The 22,955-nt window shown below is 48.9% G+C and overlaps 1 protein-coding gene across 2 annotated transcripts in view; it reads left to right on the forward strand.

The window, feature by feature from the left end:
* Positions 1 to 18,597, forward strand: part of LOC120512662 (gamma-aminobutyric acid receptor subunit beta-4) — a 73,485-nt gene extending 54,888 nt beyond the window's left edge. The window contains exons 5-9 of one of the 2 annotated variants that reach the window (XM_039731226.1): positions 7,347 to 7,429; positions 11,419 to 11,556; positions 13,042 to 13,194; positions 15,774 to 16,030; positions 17,429 to 18,597. In XM_039731226.1, coding sequence (XP_039587160.1) covers positions 7,347 to 7,429; positions 11,419 to 11,556; positions 13,042 to 13,194; positions 15,774 to 16,030; positions 17,429 to 17,806 — 1,009 coding nt within the window. In that variant the 3' untranslated portion in view covers positions 17,807 to 18,597. The remainder of the gene's footprint in view (positions 1 to 7,346; positions 7,430 to 11,418; positions 11,557 to 13,041; positions 13,195 to 15,773; positions 16,031 to 17,428) is intronic. The other variant, XM_039731227.1, reaches the window with a different exon arrangement.
* The last annotated feature ends 4,358 nt before the right edge of the window (positions 18,598 to 22,955 follow it).

Here is a 22,955-nt window from a genome sequence, read left to right on the forward strand (position 1 = left end):
CCATCCATCCATCCATCCATCATCCATCCATCCATCCATCATCCATCCATCCATCCATCCATCATCCATCCATCATCCATCCATCCATCCATCCATCCATCCATCCATCCATCCATCCCTCCATCTATCCCCTTGGAGATGGTCCTGGAGCCTTGTCCTGCTCCCACCCCCAAGCCCTGCCTTGGGCCAGCTCCTTAGCACAAAGATGTGGAGGTTGGAGAAGAGTTCCTTAGGTGGGTGAGGTGAAATCAGGGTTTAATGAAGAGCTCAGCTCCAGCTGAGGTTAAGGATAGATCCTCTCCTGCATTTTTGTCTCCTAGAGTTGGGATGACGGATTTAACAGGAAACACTTGAAGAAAGTTTTAATAATATGAAATTTCTCAATAATCTTAGAAGACATGGAAGAAATTGGAGCTTACTAAAGCAGGACAAAGCAGCAAAGCCAAAGCTGTTCCTCCTTACTATCCTTGCACCTTTACAAGAACAAAAGCAAGCACCATCCTGGCTGGAATTGCTGCCTGTGCTACATCTCCTCTGAGTCTGAGTTGTTTATTAGCAGAAGCAGAGGTCAGGCAGCATCCACTGTCTCCTGAGGCAGCTGGTGTGCCCTGAGCCCCCAGCTCACCCTGGCAGCATCTCTTCATCTTCCTGCATATCCTGTCCCAGCCACTGCTCTTAAGCCTGTCCCTGGGCTTTGCCTGTTCTTTGCCACCTCCCACAGGTTTAAATTTTGCTGTTTTATTAATGCAACTTGTGCCAGCCTGATGCTCTTGAAAGGAGATACCTCTGCTTAGTGCAAATCACTGACCTCTGAAACAAGTGTAGGAAAAGAACCTTTTCAAAGGTGTTCCACCACTCTCTTGTCCCCCAGTTCAGCTGGCAGCTGGCCAAATGCACGGTGCATCTGGGATGGAATAAAGGGGCAGAAAAACAAAACCTTGCAGTCAAGGCAGCTCAGCTTTGCACTCTGCCAGGGTGGAAAAATGGTGGGTAGGAGGAGTGGTACCCTGAGCATTGGCTTAGAAAAACTTCCTTTTCCTCTCCCATCTGAGTGCAGTGCACACTGCTGTTTATCAGAGGATGCCTATGCAAGCACAGATGCTTTTGGAAACAGAGTGACCTTAGCAGGACTGTGCCAAGGCTTGTGGAATCAGTTTTAGGCAAACAGACATGAGGGGAAAATATTCCATATCCTTGCCTTGCTCTTGGTTCAATCATGACCTCCAGGAGTCTGCAAAGATCAGGCTGTGTTAAAAGAATGGCAAAATTCACCACGGGTTTATAAATCCCTCCAGGCCCTTGGAAGTTTGTGCTTACTGCCAGGCAGAAGGTGACATTTGCCAGCATGTTTTTTATGACTGACTTTGAGAATGTACAGGATAAGAACTCGGTTTTGGTTTTATTCCCATGTTTAGCAAAACAGTAATTTTGCCTCTCTTTCTACTCTTAGTCACCAGAATTCCCGTAGGAGTCTAACTTGCCCCATGGGGCGAGCCTGAATAAGTCCTGCAGAACCTGAGCTTCCATCCCTTCTCCTTATTGCTGCAAACTGCTGTGAGCTTTGGGAGTCTGCATCCCGAGGGGATGCGAGCATCTTTAGATTCTCGGGAGATCTGGAATCCAGAAAGTTGTAACCAGCAACTTAAATGTTTGTCTTTGGCTGTGAGAGTGTTTGTGTTAGTCCCTGCACCATGGCACTTCATCCATAATGGGGAAATAGGGTGAGGTGTTTGCTGGCTGTGTCTCCCCTGGAATTAGAAGGGCAGTGGTGGGGGGATTTGTGCTGTTCCCCTCCTGTTCTCAGCCATATTGAGTTTTAGTCAGCGTCCTTTCCAAGCCAAAGGTGTCAGGGAATATTCCTGCACACTGAACATCAGTGTCCTCCACAGTCATTTGTTTCCTGGCTTTGCTCTGTGTCCAAAACAGTCCCTTGGGCATCCCCCGTCAGAGCCCAGCAGAGGCTGGTGACCATTCCCAACAGGCTTTCTGCATGCAGCCAGACCCTTTTCTGTGAGGTAGAAATTGAAATGTAGACCAAGACTGTTCCATGCCAGTTGACACTGGCCTCAGAAACCAATGCCAGGCATTTTTAATTTGCTGGGATAGACAAGTCATGATGCAGAAGTTTATTTTGTGAGGATGAGGTTTAAGGGGAAAGCCCCCCACTCACTTCAGCAATGCCTTAAAGGTAATGGTCTTCTGTTTCCTACTCAATCCTCCTTAGAAAGCCTGGACTTGCTCCTTTTTCAATCAGGCCACATTTTTGGGAAGTAATCCTTTACCCCTCACACTTGTGGCTGGTGAGCTCGGCTCTCCCAACACTCTGGAGAGGATGCAGAGGGTGAATGGGTGGCCAAGGGTTTTCAGAGCCTGCAGCAGAGGGAGATGTGGCTGGGGCAAGAGATGATGAATGGGCAGCTCCCCTGAAGGTGCCCAGCACCAGGGTAAAGGAGGAGGTGGAAAGGAGACCCTGGACTGCAGCAGGGTTTAATGGCAGCTTGGAGCTCTAGGGTGCTCTATGCCTGTGCACTTATATAATCATTCTAGATAAGACAGAAGAAGCCATTAATAAATAAACAGTGATGAGGAGGATCAGAGGGGGAATGAAATGGCTGGTGGTGCTCATGTCAGAGAACTGAAATATTTGTGGAGCACTGATGGTTTGCAGCAGCCTGAGCGCTCCCTTTTGAGCTGCAGCTGTGGTGGGGCCATGCTCTGCTGCTGCCAGGCTCGGTGCAGAGCAGCAGTCAAGGTTGCAGCACCCTCCCCATGCCAGCATCTGCTCTGGCCATACGAGCTTCAAGAGGGCAGAGCTTTCCTCATTGTAACAATCGGACACCCAGACTAGTCCTGTGTGACTTAGAGCTCCATGGATGTTCTTCTAGAGGTGCTCTCTACCTCTCCTGGGGATGAGGGCACTCTCCAGGGTGAGGTATCCGTGTTGCTTTGCCTTCTGCTTGATCCACTTGATGCTGGCAGAGAAGGGGATCTCCATCACCCTGCCTGAGCTGCTCAACATCTCATCCATGTCCCTTTTTTCCTTTTTTCTTCTTTTCATTTTTTTTGGTGAGATGCACAGTGCTTTCTCCACAGCAGTCTCCCCCCAGATGACCCGTGTTTGCCTGCCAGCTGTGCACTGGAGTAGCAGGGCAGTCAGGCCTTGGCTACTCGGATGGCACAACTGCCTACAGACCTCAGGAGAAACAATTAGGGGCAAGGACAAAAATGGCTTTTTTTTTTTGTGAGCTTTAAAGGTTGTGAGGGGCTGACCCCGAGGCCTGTGGGGTGGGCAGGGTGGGGAGGGGAGCTGGAGGGTGCCGTGGTGGTGGCCGGGCTCAGTGTGGAAGGCGCTGATGCTTCGCTGAGCGCGCGGCGTGGGAGCCGCTCCCTCCACGGGCAGTGTCTCCGTGAATCGCCATCAAAGCAGATGAAATTTCACACCACACAAATTTCTGAATTTAAAAGGGGAGGGAGGTGGGTAGAGAAGCAGGAGAGGAGGAGGGGGAGGGAGAAGATGCGGGCTGGCCGGGCGCCAGCGCCTCATGCTAGCGCCACGGGGAAGGTGGCATCCTTCCCTGGCGTTCCCTCTGGTCCCCGCGCTCCCTGCTCCCTTTCACTGTGCTCACGTCTTCTGGAGGCAGCGTGCTCAGTCTAGAGCTGTTTACAGGATGATGGTTTGTTCCCTGTCTCCTCATCTCCCGCTCACTGAGCGAGTATCCGCTCCTCTGCTTTCCCTCTTTTAACCTCTCGTTCTCCTCCGGCTCCTCCTCTCCAGGCTGCTTTACCCCGTGTGTCTCCTGATCATCCTCCTCTCTTCCCTTACCCTGCTGCTCTGTCCTGTGCTCTGTGTCATCTCCACTCCTGCCTTCGCTAGCTGTGCTCATGCCATCATCTCTCCTCATTTTTCCACCTCTTACTTTCCTTCCACCTTGATTTTCTCTTTAGCCTGTTGAGACAGGAGCTCCTAAGTGTCAACCCCCCCTCCACCCCCCTGTCCTGTCCTCCCCATGCAGTCTCCCACGTGCCAAGCACACCCATCTCTTCACACAACAGCTCGGAGTGTATCAAGGTAATACATGTATACCCATGAAAGAATGAGGCAAAGGTTGGTGCTGTGGCCTTCTGGACCAGAGGTGGCATGTGCTGTGACCCCAAAAGGTCACTGGGGTGACTGAGATTTACTCATGCTCCCCTTTGACTGCAAGGTGTGCATGAAGCCTCTCATCCCTCCATGAGTCCCACCTGCCCTGGGTACACAGCCACCAAAGGAGCTGGAGAAAGCTCTCCTTGGCCCCTCTGGGAGCAGGTGAAAGTTGACTCTTCAGGCAGGGTCTATCAAAGGGAATAGAATGTCCAGGATACTTCATAAGGTCTGAAGTCTAAAGAATCAAACACCTCCATCTCTCTGGGACACACCACTTGCTCTACCCCAAGCTGGGTTGGTTTATCAGGGTTTAGGAAGCCCAGAGGCAGGATCTGAGCTGGACCTGGCGCCCCAGACCTGCTGCCTCTTGAATCTTGTTCCACCCAGGCCCCCACGCTCGGTGGTCCCGCGGTGCTGGTGTCCCCAGGCTGGGCAGGCACTGCAGGTGAAATGCTCTGGGACGAGCAGGTGGCTGCAGCCTAGCACAGCTGTGGATGGCTGTGCCACCTCTGCTCAAAAACCACAGCAAAGCCTGACACGGCTCCAATTTTACCTGCCCAAGCAGCTTTATAAGGGCAGATCGCCCAGAGTATGGGATCTGCATCTAACTGGGGTATCTCTAGAGGATGCTGAGCCACACAGTGTGGATATACCTGTCCTTTAATTGCAAAGAAAGAAATTATCTGGCTTTTTGAGGACAAATATCCTCTTAATCTTGTTTTTCTCCTTTCTGTCCTACCTGTCCCTTCCTTTTGAATCAACAGGGCTAAATTCTGCCCTGATGTAAATCTCTGCTGATACAAATTGGTGTGATCTTGCAAAAATCATTGGCGTGGCTGCGGATTTATCCCAGCTGCCAGCGTGAGCAGGGTTTGGTGCATGGAGTGTGGTAGCCATCTCTCACTGTGTCACGCTCTGCATTTCCAACCAGCACTGCAGGTGATAAGCAAATCCTGGCGAGAGGGTCCCTGTGTGAGCAGAGCAGCCTGCATGTCCTTTCTGCAGCCAAGCCAGCCAGCCAGGCTGCGATTTTGGGATGGACACTGTGCAAAGGTTTTAGCCCGCGGGGCTCCACAAATGGGGTGGAAAATTTTCATTTAATACATTTTTTTGCATCTCACACTTTAGGGAAAACAGGGAAGCACATTTGTGGCCACGATTTCCCAGGGGTGCAGCATAATCCAGGGAGTGGATGCTGTGTGCAGCACAGGGGGATGACTCATCCCACTCCTTGGTCCCTGCGCCCGGCCACCGTGGACTCTGCGCCTCCACCTTGGGCTTTCCTGCCAAGGTTGCAGCTCCCCTTTTGGTTTGCCCCCACCACCACCACGCCCAGTTACCCCAGCACAGCAGCAGGATTAGGGTGGGACAGGCATTGTGCTCCCAGCTTCCCTCTAAAGCTGCCCAGCTGGGAGGCTGTGAAAGCAATCCACGCAAGGGCAAGGCTGCGGTGGTAATTTTTTAAGTGGTTCCTGTCCTGATGTCCTTCTCCCCCCTCAGAGCTTTCTCCTCCACCCCAAATGCATTACAGATGAAAGGGTTAAGAGCTCGCCCGGGCCCCCTGCTCGGAGAGAGGGCAGTTGCAGTGTTGTATCTAGACCCAGTGAGGATATATATAAATTCCCTTCGTCTCTTCGGATCTATTTATAGCACGGCAGGCAGTGGCAAAGGCTCTCCTCAAGGCTTCATCTCCTACAAACAGACTTCACAGACAGCAGAGAAGATAAATTTAGCACACGAGATTTCTTAAAGAGCCAGCAGCTCTGCGGGGCTGCCAGCCTGCCCTGCCACAGCCCCTGCCCCGATACCCCCACTGGGGCAGCCCTCTTCCACCTTCTCCTACCCTCCCTTCTTCCCCCCTCCTCCCCATTTCCAATTTTATGTCCAGCTTCACCCATATTCTCCCCCTTTCTGGTCTCTTTTTCTACCATTGATGTTTTTCGCTTTTTCTTCTTTTTTTTTTTTTTTCCCTTCTCTTTCACTGGTTCGCCATCTCATTCTCCCTGCTTTCTTGTTTTTCTTTTTTCCCCTCTCTTTTCTCTCTCCCAGGCCACAGGGCTCAGAAGATAAAGCTTTCTAGTTAACAGTTCACTGGTTATGCCTACATAGTAAAAAATGTGTAGCTTGATTAATGCCTTCCAGATGGTTAATTGAAAAAATAGGGGGAGAATGCAGCAATCTCTCCCCCCTCTCTGCACACATCCATCGCATGGGAAGACTGCATCAAAGGGTGAGGGGAGCAATAGATCTGAGGAACAGGGGCAGCCTGTTAACTCCAGGGCGCTGTTGCCATGCTGGGGAGTTAACTCCATCCCTGCCTCTCATGCCCTCATCGGTGCCACCCCAAAATCCCCCATCCCAGAGACGTACAATATTCCTTCTTGTACAGCACACACAGACCCTGCTGGCATCCTCAGCTGAACCTCAGCGCAGGCACTGTGCTGCTCTGTGTCCTCACCGTGCTCCAACACCCCAAAGCAGCACCCACCCTCATCCTCTCCCCGTATTTATTTTTGGGGGGATGCACACACACCCGCAGCATCCCCCAGGTGTCTTTGATGGCCACAGTGATTTGTGCACGGGTGGCTCCGTTAGCGGGGCCGTGGAGCGCAGGGCTCTGCCAGATCCCTCTGGGTTTGGGGTTTTGGGTTTGGCAGTGCCAAGCTGGGCACGATGGAGGGGCACAGGGAAGGGGGGCTGTAATTCGGGGGCTGGGGGCAGCTTGTGAGTGATAATGTGGTCGGCAATGGGTCACTGCTGGGTGATGGAACCAACCCATCCCCAGGCTCACGGACACGTTCCTGCTGTCTCCCCGTTCCACGCTGGCAGGCTCCCCTCTCCCCCCAGCCGGAGCTGTGCCTGTTGCCGGGCTCTTTGTCTCTCCAGGGAGAGGCAGAGCGGGCACAGACCCCTCCCCACCCCGTTAACAGAGATGCTGCCTTGCTGACGCGAGTCTCGGAGGGGTTGTGCCCTGCCACCGGGGGTGAGCCGCAGCAGCCCCCCGCCCTGCACACCTCCCACCCCGGATCTCCCTGGTTTCCAGGGAAACAGCGGCCCCAAATGCTGCCTGGCTTTCACTTATGCCTTTCATTTCTCCTTTTATTCTTTTTTTTTTTTTTTTTTTTTTGTGTAAGAAAAAAGCAGACACAACAGATTTTTTTTTTTAAATTTCATTTCATTTTTGTCCCTCTTCTCCTTTCAGGATCACCACCACGGCCGCCTGCATGATGGACCTGCGGAGGTACCCGCTGGACCAGCAGAACTGCACGCTGGAGATCGAGAGCTGTGCGTATGCCTCGGGCACATCCCCTGCCACGCCGTGCCACCTGATGCCACCCGCCCCGGCCAGGGCTGCCACAGCACCCGTGGGGGAAATTCCCGGGAGAACAGGGCTCTGGCAGCAGGCTGGGCTTTAAAATCAGTCCCAGGAGGGTGGGGAAAGCCTCCCTAGCCTCAAGGAAGCCATGGGAAGCTGTCCTTGCTCATGGCTGGCTTCACTCCGTGTGGGAGGTGGCACCCAAGCCCTCATCCCTGCCTGTGTGTTCCCTGGATGCCCATGGAAATCCTGTTCCAGCTGTGCTGGCAGAGGAGGTGCAGCTCTCCCTGGTAAAAATGCACAGCAGGCTCCCTCCAGGGCTGAGGGGCAGCACAGCTCCAAGTGCAGCCTCGGGGGGATTGTCTGGGAACTGCTCCTTCCATCAGGGAGGGGTCTGGGAGCTGCTCCTTCCATCTGGGACAGATCTGGGAACTGCTCCTTCCATCAGGGAGGGATCTGGGAGCTGCTCCTTCCATCAGAGAGGGATCTGGGAGCTGCTCCTTCCATCTGGGACAGATCTGGGAGCTGCTCCTTCCATCAGGGAGGGGTCTGGGAGCTGCTCCTTCCATCTGGGACAGATCTGGGAGCTGCTCCTTCCATCAGAGAGGGATCTGGGAACTGCTCCTTCCATCAGGGAGCTCCCACAGCCCCTTGGCTGGGCGCTGCCCTGCCCATCCTACCCATGCAGGGTCAGGGGATGGAAATGAGGTCCTGCTGCAGGCACGAGTGCCACAATGTCATTTCTGCCACTCCTCAGCAGTTTGGGAACCGTTTACAGTAGAACCAAGCAAACAGAAGGCAGGGAATTACCCACAGTTCCCCATGTTGTGATTTTGTTCCTAATGGGTCATGTCAAGCCAATTTGTTCATCAAAGCTACATTTCCTCACAATATTCCTGAGACCCAGGCCGAGATGAAGAGATCCCATTGTTTCCTCCCTCAGAGCTTTTGTCTTTTACACACTTGCACATTTGCAATCTGTGAGGCTCCATTTTCTTTGCTTCCACTTGACTCTGGAACATCAATCCTTTCAGGGCTGGATTATAAAAACAATGTATTTAAAAGAAAACCACCGACCCAAACCTCAGAGAAAAAGCCCTTTTCTGATGCAGGGGTGCTGGGTTTGGGAAGCAGCTCAGGGCTCTTACCTGTAGGAGATAAGCACTGCCTGTTGATCCCATCCCTCCACCCCAAAAATAACCCTAAACACGTATACCCTGCCTATCTGCGTGCCAGGATCCAACAAAAACCTGATGAGGCAGGCTGCAAACAGACTGCTAATCTGACATTTTAAGACGTCACATCAATACTTTTCGATATTTCAGATGGAAATGACTTGTCTTTGTGAAAGTTCGTTTACTTTTTAGAAGTAAAATGGAAATTTGGTTTTCTCTTTAAAGCTAGAAATCAAAGTGAAGCATTTATTTTTAGAGCAAGCAACCTTTCCCTTTAGAAACACTTTTTAAAAATGGCTTCACGAAAAACATGCCCGATTTCATATTGCATAATGCCATAATAAAAAAATTAAAATACAAAAATTGGTACCCAACACCAGCAGGCCACAGAATAAATGGAATAGAGCTAGTTAACTGTGAGATCTCCTAAAATTAGTTACTGCAATTTGACATTTTCATTGCTGATCAGGAAGTAAATTTGAAGTCACTGCTGTTAAATTTGTGGATGATGAAGATAGCAGCGTGCGGGGCTTCGCTCTCTGCGCACTTGAATCCTTCCCAGTCGGAATCCATCCGGAAGGGCTTTGAACACAGCCGAGTTCTGTGAGCTCTGGGCCCGTGTGCAGGGCTGCGGGGCCGTGCCCAGGGCTGGAGCCACACGGGGGGCTGAGGCAGGCTGGAGGCTCTGTGCCTCGGGCAGGCAGGGCTGGAGCGAGCCCTGTTATATAAATATAAACCTGGGGAGCCGTGAGTCAGAGCTCGGCATTGATCGGCCTCTGAACGTGTCACTGAGATGGGGAAACGGGCCCTGTCTGTGTTTGGGTTCCAAAATTTAGGGAGGAAGCTGAGAAATCAGAAGAGGTTGAGGGAAGATGCTGAAAAGTGTTTCAAGGGCTGGAGCAGATGTTGTGCAGTGAGTGAGAAACCTCAACAGCTCAGTGTGGTTTGTTTACTGCAAAGAGGGGCAGAGGGGAATTGTTTCCAGGCTGGGCTCACCTCTGCAGAGGGGGAACTCTGGGGGGAAAGGGCTTGGGAACCTCCTGGAGAAATTGGGAACAACCACAGGAACCTGAGGGTCTGAGCCAGATGAATTCCCACGTGAAATCGTGCACAGTGTTTCTGAGCTGGGAGGGGGTTGGAATCAGCAGGAGTGGAGGGGACCTGGGTGTTTCCTGCTGGCTCCAGCCTGGGGTGAGCGATGCAAACACAGGTGCTGTGCACAGAGCTGGAGTGTGAGCAGGATAACCAAGGGTCCTGAAACCCTGGGGGCTCAAAGGTGTGAGGGTTTTCCATTCTGGGAGCAGAAACATGCCAGCTGGGGGAGGAGGAGGAGCCCTGGCTTAGCTGATTTCCATCAGAAGCAGATGTGGCATGATATTTGGAAGATTGGGTTTGTATTTTGGCACCCATGAATAAGCGCAGTAATGAGTGAGAGTGGGCTTGGAGACTGCACACTCATCAAATAATTCCATTTGGGAGGACACCTCGGGGTGTCTCTAGTCCAGCCTGCAGCTCAAAGCAGGGTCAGCTGTGAGATCAGAGCAGACTGCTGAGCCCTTTATCCACTCAGCAGCTTCGGCATCACACTGTCCTCAAAGGCTCACCTCTGATCTGGGGTAACCCTCAGCCCCCAAAGAAGAATTTCTCCTCAGTGCTGCATTCAACAGCTCCTCATTGCGTTGCCCAGAGTGCTGGGTGTGGTGGCACTCTGCTGAGTGGCTGTGAGCCTGGCATGGCCTGTGCAGGCAGGCTGCTGTGCTGCAGTGCAGGTGCTGAACACGAGCTGTCTGTGGGCACAGCTCTGAAAGCAGCCTTGCCCCGAGCTGCACCAAAGCCTGGCCATTTCTTACTGCTCCCAGGAGGCTTTACTGAGAATCTGAGACCACCCTTGTGCAGCTACAGCCAAAGGAGCTCAAGACATACAGTGATTTGATTTTCAAGTTGTGGTGAATCCTTGCCCCAAGGACAGGGCAGGGCTGTGGATATGGCACTGGGGATGAGGGTTTCGTGGTTTCACCCCCTGGCCCTCATTCCCCACGAGTCCAGAGCACTTGGGGGCCACATTTCCAGCCCATGCAGCCCTGCCTGCCATGTATATTTTGGGGTTAAAGCAAAAAGCTTGGCTGAGTTAGCAAACCCATGGCCCTGAAATGTAAGGGATAAATATTTGAGGCTGGCTCCCCTTCCTCTCTTCTCTCATTACTGCTCTTCTCAGCCAGCTTGGTAAAACAGCCCCCAGCCTCAGAGACTCTGTTCACTTCTTGGATCTGAATTTTGACTGAGAGCACTTAGAAAAGGGAGGTGCTCTGATCTTCAAACTTCTTTTCAACTGCTGCTGTAGATCTTCTCCTCTCTGGGAATTTTTAATACCGAGCTGCCCTGCTTACCCCGTCCCACCAGTCTGTACTGTGTGGTCTCCCCCTCCTGGTAGAAGGAGGCAGTATTTAAAAAGCGAAATGCTGTGTTTGGTGCATTTGACAGAGGCTCCTGGTGCACAAGTCCCTGTCATGTCAGCCATGGAGATCACATTGTGCAAGTCGAGGCTGGATGCCTCAGCTTTGCTCTGAGTTCTAGCCAGAAGTGGGAGCCCTGGCCAGTTTTTCTTCTCCTGGGGACTGTATTGCCAAGCTCAGCTGAAGAAGTAAAGTACATCAGCAGGGAGAGGCTAGGCTTGGTGTGGGCTTTCTTTTGGATCCTTTTCCAGATCAAATGGTGCAAATGGAATTTTCCCCTGGCCCAGCCTGTCAGCTCAGCTCTCCCTGTGTGCTCCTTCCTCCCTGCAGATGGTTACACAGTGGATGACATTGTCTTCTTCTGGCAAGGGAATGACTCTGCTGTCACGGGCATGGAGGTGCTGGAGCTGCCCCAGTTCACCATCATCGAGCAGAGGCTGGTCAGCAGGGAAGTGGTCTTCACCACTGGTGAGTCTCTGAAGGGATGCATGGAATGGGCAAACCTGCTGCTGATCAGTTGGTCTGAGTCCCTCTGATTCAGATGCTGGGGCACTAACTCAGGATCTAGGCTTCATCTTGGGGTTCCTCTACAAAAAAGCGTCTTCTGTACCCACCAGTTTTGCTTTTTTCTCTTATTTTTTATTTCTTTTTCTTTTCTGGTTCCTTTCTTCTTTTTTTTTTTTTTTTTTTTTTTTTTTTTTTTTTATGTCTGCTTCTCTTCAAAGACTTTCAGGATCATTTTCCCCACTGCAATTTTTCCCATTTCTTAGTCAAAATAATGAGTGAGCTCAGAACCTCTTCAGAAGGTTCTCAGCCATCATCAGATATTTTATGTGGTTTACATCTGGGTCTCAAAGCTAATGTAGGTGCAATAGTAAGGAGAAAATATGTCCATTGAGAAGCAAGTGGGCTATGAAATGATGCAAACCCATCTGTACATGGCAATAAAAAGGTTTGGAGAGAATACCTGGGACGATTCAGATGCTGCCAGCTGGAAAGTTGGAGGGGGTTGGATTTTGGTTGCTGGTCTGAGGTGGAGTTCACTGCCAAAACAGCACAGCACACACCTGTCAAAAAAAAAGACTGGTGAAATATTGTGTTCAAGTCATACAAGTGGCACATGGTGGTGAGAGAACAATACCTCCTTTTTCCCAGTCTATATCCTTGATGGTTTAAAACTGCTGTTTTCTTGTTACTTTAGCTGCCAGCCAGGATTACACCCATATTTCAGGCTCCTGTGTTGCCTGAGGGACAGAGGTGGGCAGGAGAAATGATTTGGACTTTGTCTCACAGCAATGAAAGAGGCACGGCTTTGTCCCTGTCAAAATTAGCCTGCTCCAGTGGAAGGACTGTAAAAAGTACTTATTGTCCTTACTATCCTCATTAGGTTTGCTAAAAGATTAGTAGGAAGTTGCAACAACTTGAAAATAATAAAAAAGAGACCTTCAGATTAACTAACAGTACTCTATTTGCATATGAATTTGCCCAGTCTGGCCATAACCCATTTTTAGAACAGCATGGGAAAAATATGATTCAGATCTTCATTGCTGCTTGGAGGCAGAGCTGGCACACGAAACACTGGAAAATCATCTCGTGGCACCCAAATATAGGGTTAAAATCTCCTGTGTAAGCCTCCATCATATTGACTGGCACCATAACAGCAATTCCAGCACTGAACAGCCGTTCTCCCATGATGGCTGATATAATAATGTCACTTATGCAGAATTTCTTTTGTTCTTAGTACTCTGGGGAAACTGATCAAATTCTGAAGGGACTCCTTGCAAAAACTGACCAGTCTGCAAAACCAGCTGCAGAAAACAGGAGATTTCTCATTGTTCCTGCCTCTTGAGAACTTTTTCCAAATAAAATTTCAGTTCCTAACCTAAGCTCTTAGCACAAATCCAGCCTTGCCCTGCTCTCACAGCACATCCTCCTTTGATGTCTCACTGGCAGGTTCGTATCTGCGCTTATCCCTGAGTTTCAGGATTAAGAGGAACATTGGTTACTTCATCCTGCAGACCTACATGCCATCCATCCTCATCACCATCCTGTCCTGGGTCTCCTTCTGGATCAACTACGATGCTTCTGCTGCACGAGTGGCACTGGGTATGGACATTTTTATTGTATTTTGGAGGGGTTTTCTTGAGGGAGATCAGCAATAACTAAGAAAATACTTTTTTTTCTGAGGTAGCAATTAAGCAAGTCTGTCAAAATTGTCACCCCAAATGGACAAAAATTTTTTTTCTGAAAAAAACTTTACATTTTCAGTCAGAAGAATTACTTATTTTGTTTTGGTTTTGTTTATTAGTACTTCCCTAACTGGAGTCTGTTTAATTGAATCCGTAAAAGTCCTACCAAAAATGTCCTGGGTGTGTGTTTAAACTCTCTAAACAAAAATGCAGATGGTCACTGATTCTCAGGAATGTGGGACCCTGACATGCCCTGAGTTCCTTCACTCTGGTTTGCACTGGTTTTCTTAGGAAGAGAAATCTGGCCCCTCTTTGTCCACAGGTGTACCAGGAGTGGCCAGTTGTGTGATTAATGCTGAGGCTGGATGGCCAAAAAGTTGTATGGGAATGGTTAAAAGATGAAAGAAATAAAGGAAGGGGCATTGCACGTTTTTCTGATAGCTCAGGCCTCTGCAGACAAAGACCTTCATGGCCAAGGCAAATGTGGGACAGCAGTTGAAGTCCAAGTCCTTCTTTGGCACATGCTCCCCTAAATAGGAATGTTTTCCTATAAGAGGGGGGAAAATGAGGTCTTTTAAGCACCAGAAGGGAAGTGGGGGTGGATGGCAGATGAGGGTTTGGAAGGAGGAACAGAAGAAGGGGGGATGGCTGGCATAAGAGAATGGGGCTGTGCAACATGAGGGAAGTTCCAGGGCAGTAGGAGAGGTCAGGAGAAGCAGGATGGATCTGTGAGTGGGACAAGGCTCAGAGAGGCAGTGCAGCTCAGGTACAGGCTGGGTCTTACAGCAAAGCTTGGGGGCTTCAAGCAGCTCTAGGAGAATGAGTTTGGGAAGGCTCGGAGGAGGGGTGGGTTGTACAAACGTATAAAAGAGGTGATTTGGCTTTTCCTGCTTGGAGATGCTGGAGCAGGGAGGGAAGAAGAAGAAATTGGTAAATTAAAAGGGTAAGTTGCATTGGCAGGAGTGTAATCAGAGAGACAAGAAAAAGAGACCATGGCAGACATTGTGGAAGCATAAGCAAGAAGGTGGAGGTGAGATGCACAGCTGTTGAGTTTCTGCTGACATCTGGACTCAAAGAGAAGACAGAAAAAGAACATTGTAGATCAGAACTGCAACAGCTCTCCCTAAACTATTCCTGACAGTTCTTGACCTAACTTATCCATAAAAAGCTCCAAAAAAAGAAACTCCCCAGCCTCTTCTGGTCACTTTGTCTCCAGATTTACCTGATTGCACAGTCAAAGAGCTCCTCTTTGCCCTAAGTCTCCATTGCAATTCGTCCACTTCTTAATGGAGACATGGAGAACATTCTATTCTCCCTTTCCTTGCCTCAGATTCCTGTATATTTAGACTACTGCCTAAATATAGCCCATATTGTGTGTATACAAATATATCTCCCTTCTGTTTACCCAACTGAAGGCTAATAGTTCTCAGTCTTTTATCAGGAATGACACCAAAGCACGGCGAGGGTGAAGGGGAAGCAGGGCAAGCAGAGGTCCAGGGTGCACAGAGAGCCATCACTGTAGTGGTGGGGCTGAAACCACAGGAGCAAATTAAGGTCATGGAGATTATTAGAGCTGCCAACAGAGAGATGAGGAGGGAAAAAGGAGAAAATAAGATCAGCAAGGTAGTAAGAACAGCTAGAGAAGCAGAGGAAGACTGGGTTGAAGGGGAAGAGTTACCACCCCAAAAAAGAAGTGTGAAGGCTCGTTGCCATGTTTTTGGAGCTGGCAGAAGGCTGTCAAAGAGGCAGGTCTGAGGCACAGTCCAGAGAAGGGAGGAGTCTGAGAAGAAGCTGAAGAAGAGGACTGAAGATGTGAGAGTAATCATAGTGAATCAGGCTTTCGGAACTGAGTAGATGGGGACAAAAGTGTTCACAAAATGCTCATTTAAGATGTAAGAAATGTGAGGAGGCCTAAAAAGGAGAGTGTGAGAACATGGGAGGAATGTGTACAAGCGATAATTGATGTAATGAATGGTAAAGCTGGTGAGAGGAAGGTGGGAACTGATGGGGTCAAGGACAGAAGCCTTGACAGGCAAAAAAAAGAGAGCGCTATGAGAAGGAAATCTCTTCACTTTTTCTCAAATTCATTGGAAAGACACAGCAGTTTTATAAACTCACGATGCCAAGGATGCTGAGGCATTCAGTAGCCCACAGTGAAGCCTGATGAGTTCATGAAGGAGAAAAAGAAGGAAAAGAGGGTAAAAAAGAGCAACACTGAATGTTTCCTACCACTGAAAGAGGGAAGAACAGGGGGACTTAAAGAAACAGGGATGCTGATGATGCTCAGCTTTGACACTTTCTCCAGCTGTTTGCTGCTGGATCAATTTCTGCAGCAATTTGTAGTGGGCATGTGGGCTTGGAATAACGACAGCTTCCTTCCCAGCTGCACTGCTCCCACCCCTCCTGAGGCTGCCCAGCTGGAAGGAGGGATGTGGGAGCAGAGGACAGCATTCCAGGAAACCATCCCACGTGGGTAACAGAGCACTCTCCTCACAGGGGTCACCACGGTGCTTACCATGACAACCATCAACACCCACCTGCGGGAGACTCTCCCCAAGATCCCCTACGTCAAGGCTATTGATGTTTATCTCATGGGCTGCTTCGTCTTCGTGTTCCTGGCCCTGCTGGAATATGCTTTTGTCAACTACATATTCTTCGGGCGAGGGCCGCGGCAGCAGAAGAAGCAGAGCGAGCGCGTCAGCAAGGCCAACAACGAGCGCCACCGCTACGAGGAGAAGAGGGTGAGAGAGCAGGTTTGTCCTCTCCTTTCGTTGTGGCAGGAGAATTCAGGCTCTCCACTGGGTGAGCTGCAGAGCAGCCTTTGTGCTCATCACAAGAGATGAATTCCAATTTTCCCTGTCTGGTGATTACTGGGAATTTTTCTGCCTTGATCATCCTCACCCAGTCGCATCAGAACCCTCCTCTTGTGTGGGGCAGGTGTAGCCAAAAGTCCCTCTGTGGCTTTTTGTCCTCCTGTGTTGGCAGAACCACACTTTCCCCACTAAAAGCTTTGCTGCAAGCACAGGTGGCTGCTCCTTCTACCCCAGCAGCAGAGGACAACCCTCAAATGCAGCATGTTCAGAGCTCACAAATGACCCCATCAGGGGTACAGTCACCAAACTCTGGGGAAGAAAAGGAACTCCCCAACACCATTTTTTAAATTTTAAATGCATTAGTTTATTCTGGCCAGGATGTGCAGTGGAAATCATTCCAACCACATGTGATTCTTTACCAGATTTTTCACATATTTATATGTTAAAAAAACCCAAAGAAATTCTCATTCTTTGGTTCTGCATTGCACAATTCTTAGTATTTGATCTCCTATTGGCTATTGATTCTTTCAATGCTATTTTTGGTCCTCATTCTTTGGCTATCTTATTAATCTTGTCCCAGACTGGCAACCTGCCAGGGCTTTAATATCTGTTAATGTCTCTCTATCTCCTGTGTGTCTTCTGACTACTTCCACCCTGTAGATATTAAGCTCTCAGAATCTAGGAATCTTCTTTTTGTTGATTGAGGCCTCACCCAGTGAGACTCAAACCTCGATGAACGTAATCTTTTGAAGAGAAACCTCAATTTCCTCCCCCCTTTGGCAATGGTGAACCAACCCATGACTAAAGTTAATTTTGTATAAGTTATATAATTTCCAACAGTATTGCTCCCCAGAAATCTGTTCAGAATCACCCCTAATGTTACACAGGACACCCAGTATTGTATTTTCTGGGAAATGTCCTGACGAAGCCAGGAATGATGAATGTGACTCCATGTTCTCAGAAGGCTAATTTATTACTTTATAATACTATATTATATTAAAGGATACTGTACTAAAGAATACAGAAAGGATACTTATATTAAAAGATAATAATAAAAACTCGTGACTCTTTCCAGAGTCTCGACACAGCTTGGCCCTGATTGGCCAAAGAGTCAAAACAACTCACACCAGAATCCAGTGAAACAATCACCTGTGGGTAAACAATCTCCAAACACATTCCAAAGGAGCAAAACACAGGAGAAGCAAATGAGATAAGAATTGGTTTCCTTTTCTCTGAGGCTTCTCATCTTCCCAGGAATAAAATCCTGGGCGAAGAGACTTTTTAAGAGAATGTGAATGCCACAACCCAGTACTTCTGTGTCTGTGTCCCCCGCTCCAGGTTGACCCTTACGGTAACATCCTCCTCAGCACGCTGGACATGAACAACGAGCTGCTGGCCACGGACATGATGAGCAGCGTGGGCGACTCTCGAAACTCTGTCATGTCCTTCGAAGGCTCAGGAATCCAGTTCCGCAAGCCGCTGGCCTCTCGGGATGGCTTTGGCCACCACCCGACCCTGGACCGCCACGTCCCGCTGACCCACCACGCCGCCGCCCGCAACCGCGCCAACTGCCGCCTGCGCCGGCGGTCGTCCAAGCTGAAGCTCAAAATCCCAGACCTGACAGACGTCAGCACCATTGACAAGTGGTCACGGATCATTTTTCCAATCACTTTTGGATTCTTCAACCTTGTTTACTGGTTGTACTATGTAAATTGATGCCTGCGGCCTCCGAGAGAGATAATAGGGACAGACACTCAGACAATGACAACACAGGAGTGTTGTGGTCTTTTGGGTTTGGGTTTTACTCTTTACTATCATTGTCATTTATTCCTATGGTTCATTAGATTTATTCTAAGCTTACTCTTCTCTTTTCAGCACATGTAGAACCACGGAGTGTGGGGTGGGGTAAAGGGAGAGAAAGGTATGGGAGGGGGTTTGGTTTCAGGGAGGTATGTGTTTGTCTTGATTTTGGTTTCCTGCTGAAGGACTTACACCATTGTAAAAAAAACCAAAACAAAACAAAAAAAACCAACAAAAACAACAAAAAACCAAAAAAAAAGAAAGAAAGAAAAAAGAAAAAAAGACAGAAAAAAAAGAAAAAAACACACAAAAAAAACCCCAAAACCAAGAAAAGTTAAAAAAAAAAAGAGGGGGGAGATTTAAAGAAATTGAGTAAAAAACTGGTGGGGGCGATAGGTTATCTTTGGCTGTGTTCACTAATGCTCTATCCTCACTTCCATTTCACTACTGAATTTCATCTTTCACTTTTCAGTCTTATTATATATTTTTTAATCTTTCTTCTGTCACTGCTTTTAACCCCTTCATCTTTATTCTTTCATAGATTCATGAGATGATGGGGTTTCATTCTCACGCTATGAGATTTTTCTTTTCTTTTTCTCTCTCTCCCTCTCTCTTGCTTACAAGCCTAAAAGAGTCTTTTAAACCAACAAATAAAAAGAATATTTATTTTGGAAGAGCTGGGAAGGGAAGGGAGGGGAAGACGAGGCAATTATTTGGGAGGGAAGGGGCAATGTGGGGTTTATGGGAGGGGGGAGGAGGGAACTTATCAAAACCAAGGCACATTTGCAAGATGCCTTTTTCCACCTTCAGGAGTTTGCAAGCTGTTTTTCCTGTGTGAATGTGCGTGTGTGGAGCATCTGTGTGTGTGTGTGTGTGTGTGTGGGCACGTGTGTTCATGGATGTGTGTGTGCAAGCATGTTTTCTGGGGAGGGGGGCTGGGGAGGGGGGTTTTGTAATATCTTTTGTAGAAAGAGAACACAGATGACATTTAACTGGCAGTGTGTTTGTCGTGGGGGGAATAGCAGGGGTTTGTTTGCTCATTGCAGCTTCACCAGGTTGGAGGTCGTGGTCCCAGATCCAGAGGCAGAGCTGGGGAGGCAGGGTGTGCAAATTGGCACTTGCTGAGGGAAGAGAGGGATTTGGGGATCAGCAATAGGGCAGTGCTGCTGGTCACTGCTGGCATCTGATCTCGAGGAGACTAAGCTGATTCAGTCCTCAGAGGAGGGGTTGTTCCTAATTATCCCCACCCTGCATCTTCCTTACTGAGCCTGGAGAGAAAAGCAATTGAAAGACTCTAAAAATTCAACCCTTTCCCCCTCTCCCTGTTCCTTATGCCAGACAATGGATCCACACTCCAGCCTTCTGAGTGACCATAGCATGCATCAAGGCACAGGAAAGGCTGGATATCATTTAACTTCATTATGTTGCAGGATGAAAAAAATAGGGAAATTATAATGATCCCCTTTCCTAAGAAATTCAGGAGCGAATGGTGGGCTGGCAGCCTCTGATCTGTGCTGCTTCTACCAGGCTTCACTTTATGTCTGTTAAGGTGTAGAGAGTGTAGAAAAAATCACCCTGTGCCCTTCCTTCAGATGATGAAGCTGAGGATGAGGTGGAGTTCCATGGAGCATCATCCTGCTGGAAAATGATGGTCTCCAAAAGCTGGGCAGGGGGAAGGTTGCAGTGAAAATGCTGAGCTTGGTGCTTGTGGAAGCCCCTGAGTCTCCATCAGCTTCCAGCCACAGGCATTCCTGAGGAAGGCACAGGAAGGGAACTTGGCCTTGGACAGCAAGGTCAGACTTTTCCAAAGGAGCCAGTGACTTTCAGGAAAATCACTGAATTATTGGCCACTTTGGCAATCGCTGATGATTGATAATCTCCCTTATAATATTAATAAAAGCCATGAAAATGTTAAATTCACAAGTGCAAAATGTTAACCCTAGGGTCATTCTGCCATTCCTGGAGTAATGATAAGAACCTTGTTCTTACCTGATAGAGTTTTTTCGTGTCAGACCCACGGACACCCACATTGCCCTTTAGCCAACCATCCTTTTATTTTCCTGCTAGCATTCTCTTTCCTTTTCCTTGATTCCCATTGCTTAGGAGAGCAGAGTGATCCTCTGAGACCAGGGAAACTCCTGTTTTTCAGATGACCCTGATGCACATCTTTCATTCACTAATTTATGTCTGTACAGTACTATGAAAATGTGAATCACTTCAGGCCTGACCCAGTAACACTGAAGTCAGGGAAAGTTTTGCCTGGACTTGGCTGAAGCAGGATCAGGCCTCATCAGAGTAATTATTGTTATTTTTATATCAGTAACGTGTCTTATGCAGAATCTGAAGCATAGGAGTAGAGCATCCCCCCTTCCCCATGTGTCTGTCCCCCTTTCTCATGTTCATGCATGCACATGTTTGGGCCAGGCCTCCCTGGACTCACCAAGGTTTTAGCACAATTGTTCAATCAGATTCTCCCCTGCCCTGCAGAACAGTCTCCTGCTGGTTTCCCCATCCATGAGCAGTGCTGTTGGGGATGGGTTTTCCCCAAAAAGCTGCAGTTCATGGTGTGTATGGGTCTGTATAGGAGTAGAGTCTGGAGGATCAGGTAGTTCTGTCTACCTGATCTGCAGGAATTTAAAGCTTGGCCAGTGGAGAAAGTTACACTTCCTAGTGTGATTGTATTCAAAAATATCTTTTAAATGCTTTAACGGAAGTCATAAAGTTGTGCTTTATGACAGCAGCAGTAGAATGTCAGTGGGTATCAGCATGGCATGGCTGCAGCTCCCACATGGAGACTGCCTATCAGCAGGTCCAGTTTGCAAGGGGAGCCTAACCAGGTGATTGATGAGTCAATAAAATATATAAAAATTTACCCTTTATATATGTGATTGCAATGTAAAGGGTGGTCAGAAGGATAAAACTGGGGAGAAAAAGAGGCAGTTATAAAAAGCCTGTTAGGATTGGAGGGAAAACAAATGGCTGTGGGGTAAGAAATTCTGAAGCTGAGGAGGATGACTCAGGAACTCCAGGAACCCGACAGTTGTAGTAAAAGCCTGACAAATGTGTGGCACGAGTTAGGCACCTGAGAGCTGTCTGAGCTGGCCCCAAAGGCTGGCAGGGCCAGCAGCACACAGATGGTGCAAACCCCAGGGATGCTCTCTGTTTCTCAGGAGCTGAGCCCCACACGGGGTGGGGTCCTGAGCAACCAGTGCCCTGCAGGTACAGCCTCCAGAAAATGGAGATCAGGCACAGGGAGGCTGTGTTCAATATCTGAGGCTTCAATCCAGGGTTGAGCCCAGTGACAATCCAAAAGCTTTCCAGGGAAAAAAAGCTCTGCTTAGCAGATTTCTTCTCCTGCTGGAAGCCAGACTCCTGTGCTGTGGCCTCAGTTCTCTGTTGGCTGGGCTCTCTTTCTTATCAGGAGTCATCCTAGTTTCTCTCTTTGAATGTTTCTAACTTGGTATTACCAGGTCAGTGTTACTCACAGAGTCAGTACATCCCAACTCCTGGACTTTTGGGTCCAGGACAATGATCTTTGCCAAAGAGTGTGTGGTCAGGACTGGTCACAGTTCCGGAGCTGCCTTACACTTGCTGGTGATGGGGCAGAGTGCTGGAGAACAACAGAGAGTCCTGGGAGTGGGATGAGGAATAGGAAATGGGAGGGAAGGATGCTGAAGGCCTTTAGGAATGCTCTGCTCACAAAGTGAGGTGGCACCTCTGTGTCCCCCCTCCACAGCTGCCTGCCTCCACCCCTAAGGAAGGCAACAAACCTCTCTCTTGTTTTGAGGTCCAGCCACCCAAAAGGACACAGAGAAGGAAAAACAAGGCATTTTACTGATACTCAAGGCTCAGAGGTTTCAAGCCATCACAAGCATGAGTGTTACCAGAAAGGTGGAGGGGATTTCCATGCTGCATCTGGTGTGCCCACTGTTGCCCTCCTCTTCTTCACAGAGGGGAAAGGGCGACAAGAGGGTTTGTGAGTGCTTTTCCAAAGTGGAGCTGCTCTGGCTTGCGCTGCAGTGGTGCAGAAGGCAATGCTCAGGGCTTGGTTTGTTGGTAGCTTGGGGCAGGACTGCTGCTTGCTGGGTTGTGCTTTTTAGCATTTGAACATGAGGGGTGTTCCAGGCTGCCTGAGGGCGTTGGGCTGGGGGAGAATGTTTTGCACCTTTTCCATGTGTAACAGCCTAGGGAAGGCATGTGGAAAAGGAGAAGGAGGAGCAGAAATAGAAATGAAATCTCTCTCAGGACATACATGGCCAACACAACTCTATTGCTTCATTTTCTGATACTGTATAGTGCTGTCACTCAGGGACCTTTAGTGGCTGGGACCTTGGGACTGTAACTCTGCCTGTCTCCTTCCTATCCCCGCTTTGCCTTGAGTGTTGAGAGATGAAAAGACAATGAGAGGAAGTGCAGAAGAGGGAAACAAGCCCTGCTAGCAAACCCCTGCTATTCCATGGGTGACAGAAAAGCTTTGGTTACTAAGGTGAAAGGAAGATGTAAACCTTTATATTCATGGCTTCAAGCATAAACCAGCCACTAGTGTATATAGGATAAGTTTGACAGTGCATGAAACAAACAGGACTGTAGGTTCTAAATGGCATCCAACTTTCTTGCATGCACATCTGACACCACGCCAGCAGCTTATGTCTTGCAAATAAGTAGGGAACCTGCCAAGGCTTGGCACTTCCTCTGTCCAATGGACAGCACATCCACTTCCCAGAAACTGAGCCAGGAAGGGAACTGATCTGGCCAGCCTGTTTGACCAGGTCTGCTCCAGAGGGTCTGGCAGGAGGAGATACGGGGTGGGGAAGGGAGCTGGTTTTGTTCTCTTTGTTGTGGGGAGGAGGAAGGGGTTTAAATCTCTGAGCTGTTTTCAGACAGAAGAGAAGCCTCTGGAGCTGCAGACCAAAGGACAGTGGCTTTAGGGAAGGTGGTTACTGGAATCCTGATGGAGAGGATGGGTTGAGGAAAAGGTGCTTGGTGGGAGAGATCTGTAACTTCAGAAGCAGAGCAAATAGGAGAGAGCTTTTGAAGATATATGTGCAATACAACAGGTTTGCAG

Source organism: Passer montanus, unplaced genomic scaffold, assembly GCF_014805655.1.
Source record: "Passer montanus isolate IOZ18808 unplaced genomic scaffold, ASM1480565v1 scaffold76, whole genome shotgun sequence".
In the NCBI taxonomy this organism is placed as follows: domain Eukaryota; kingdom Metazoa; phylum Chordata; class Aves; order Passeriformes; family Passeridae; genus Passer; species Passer montanus.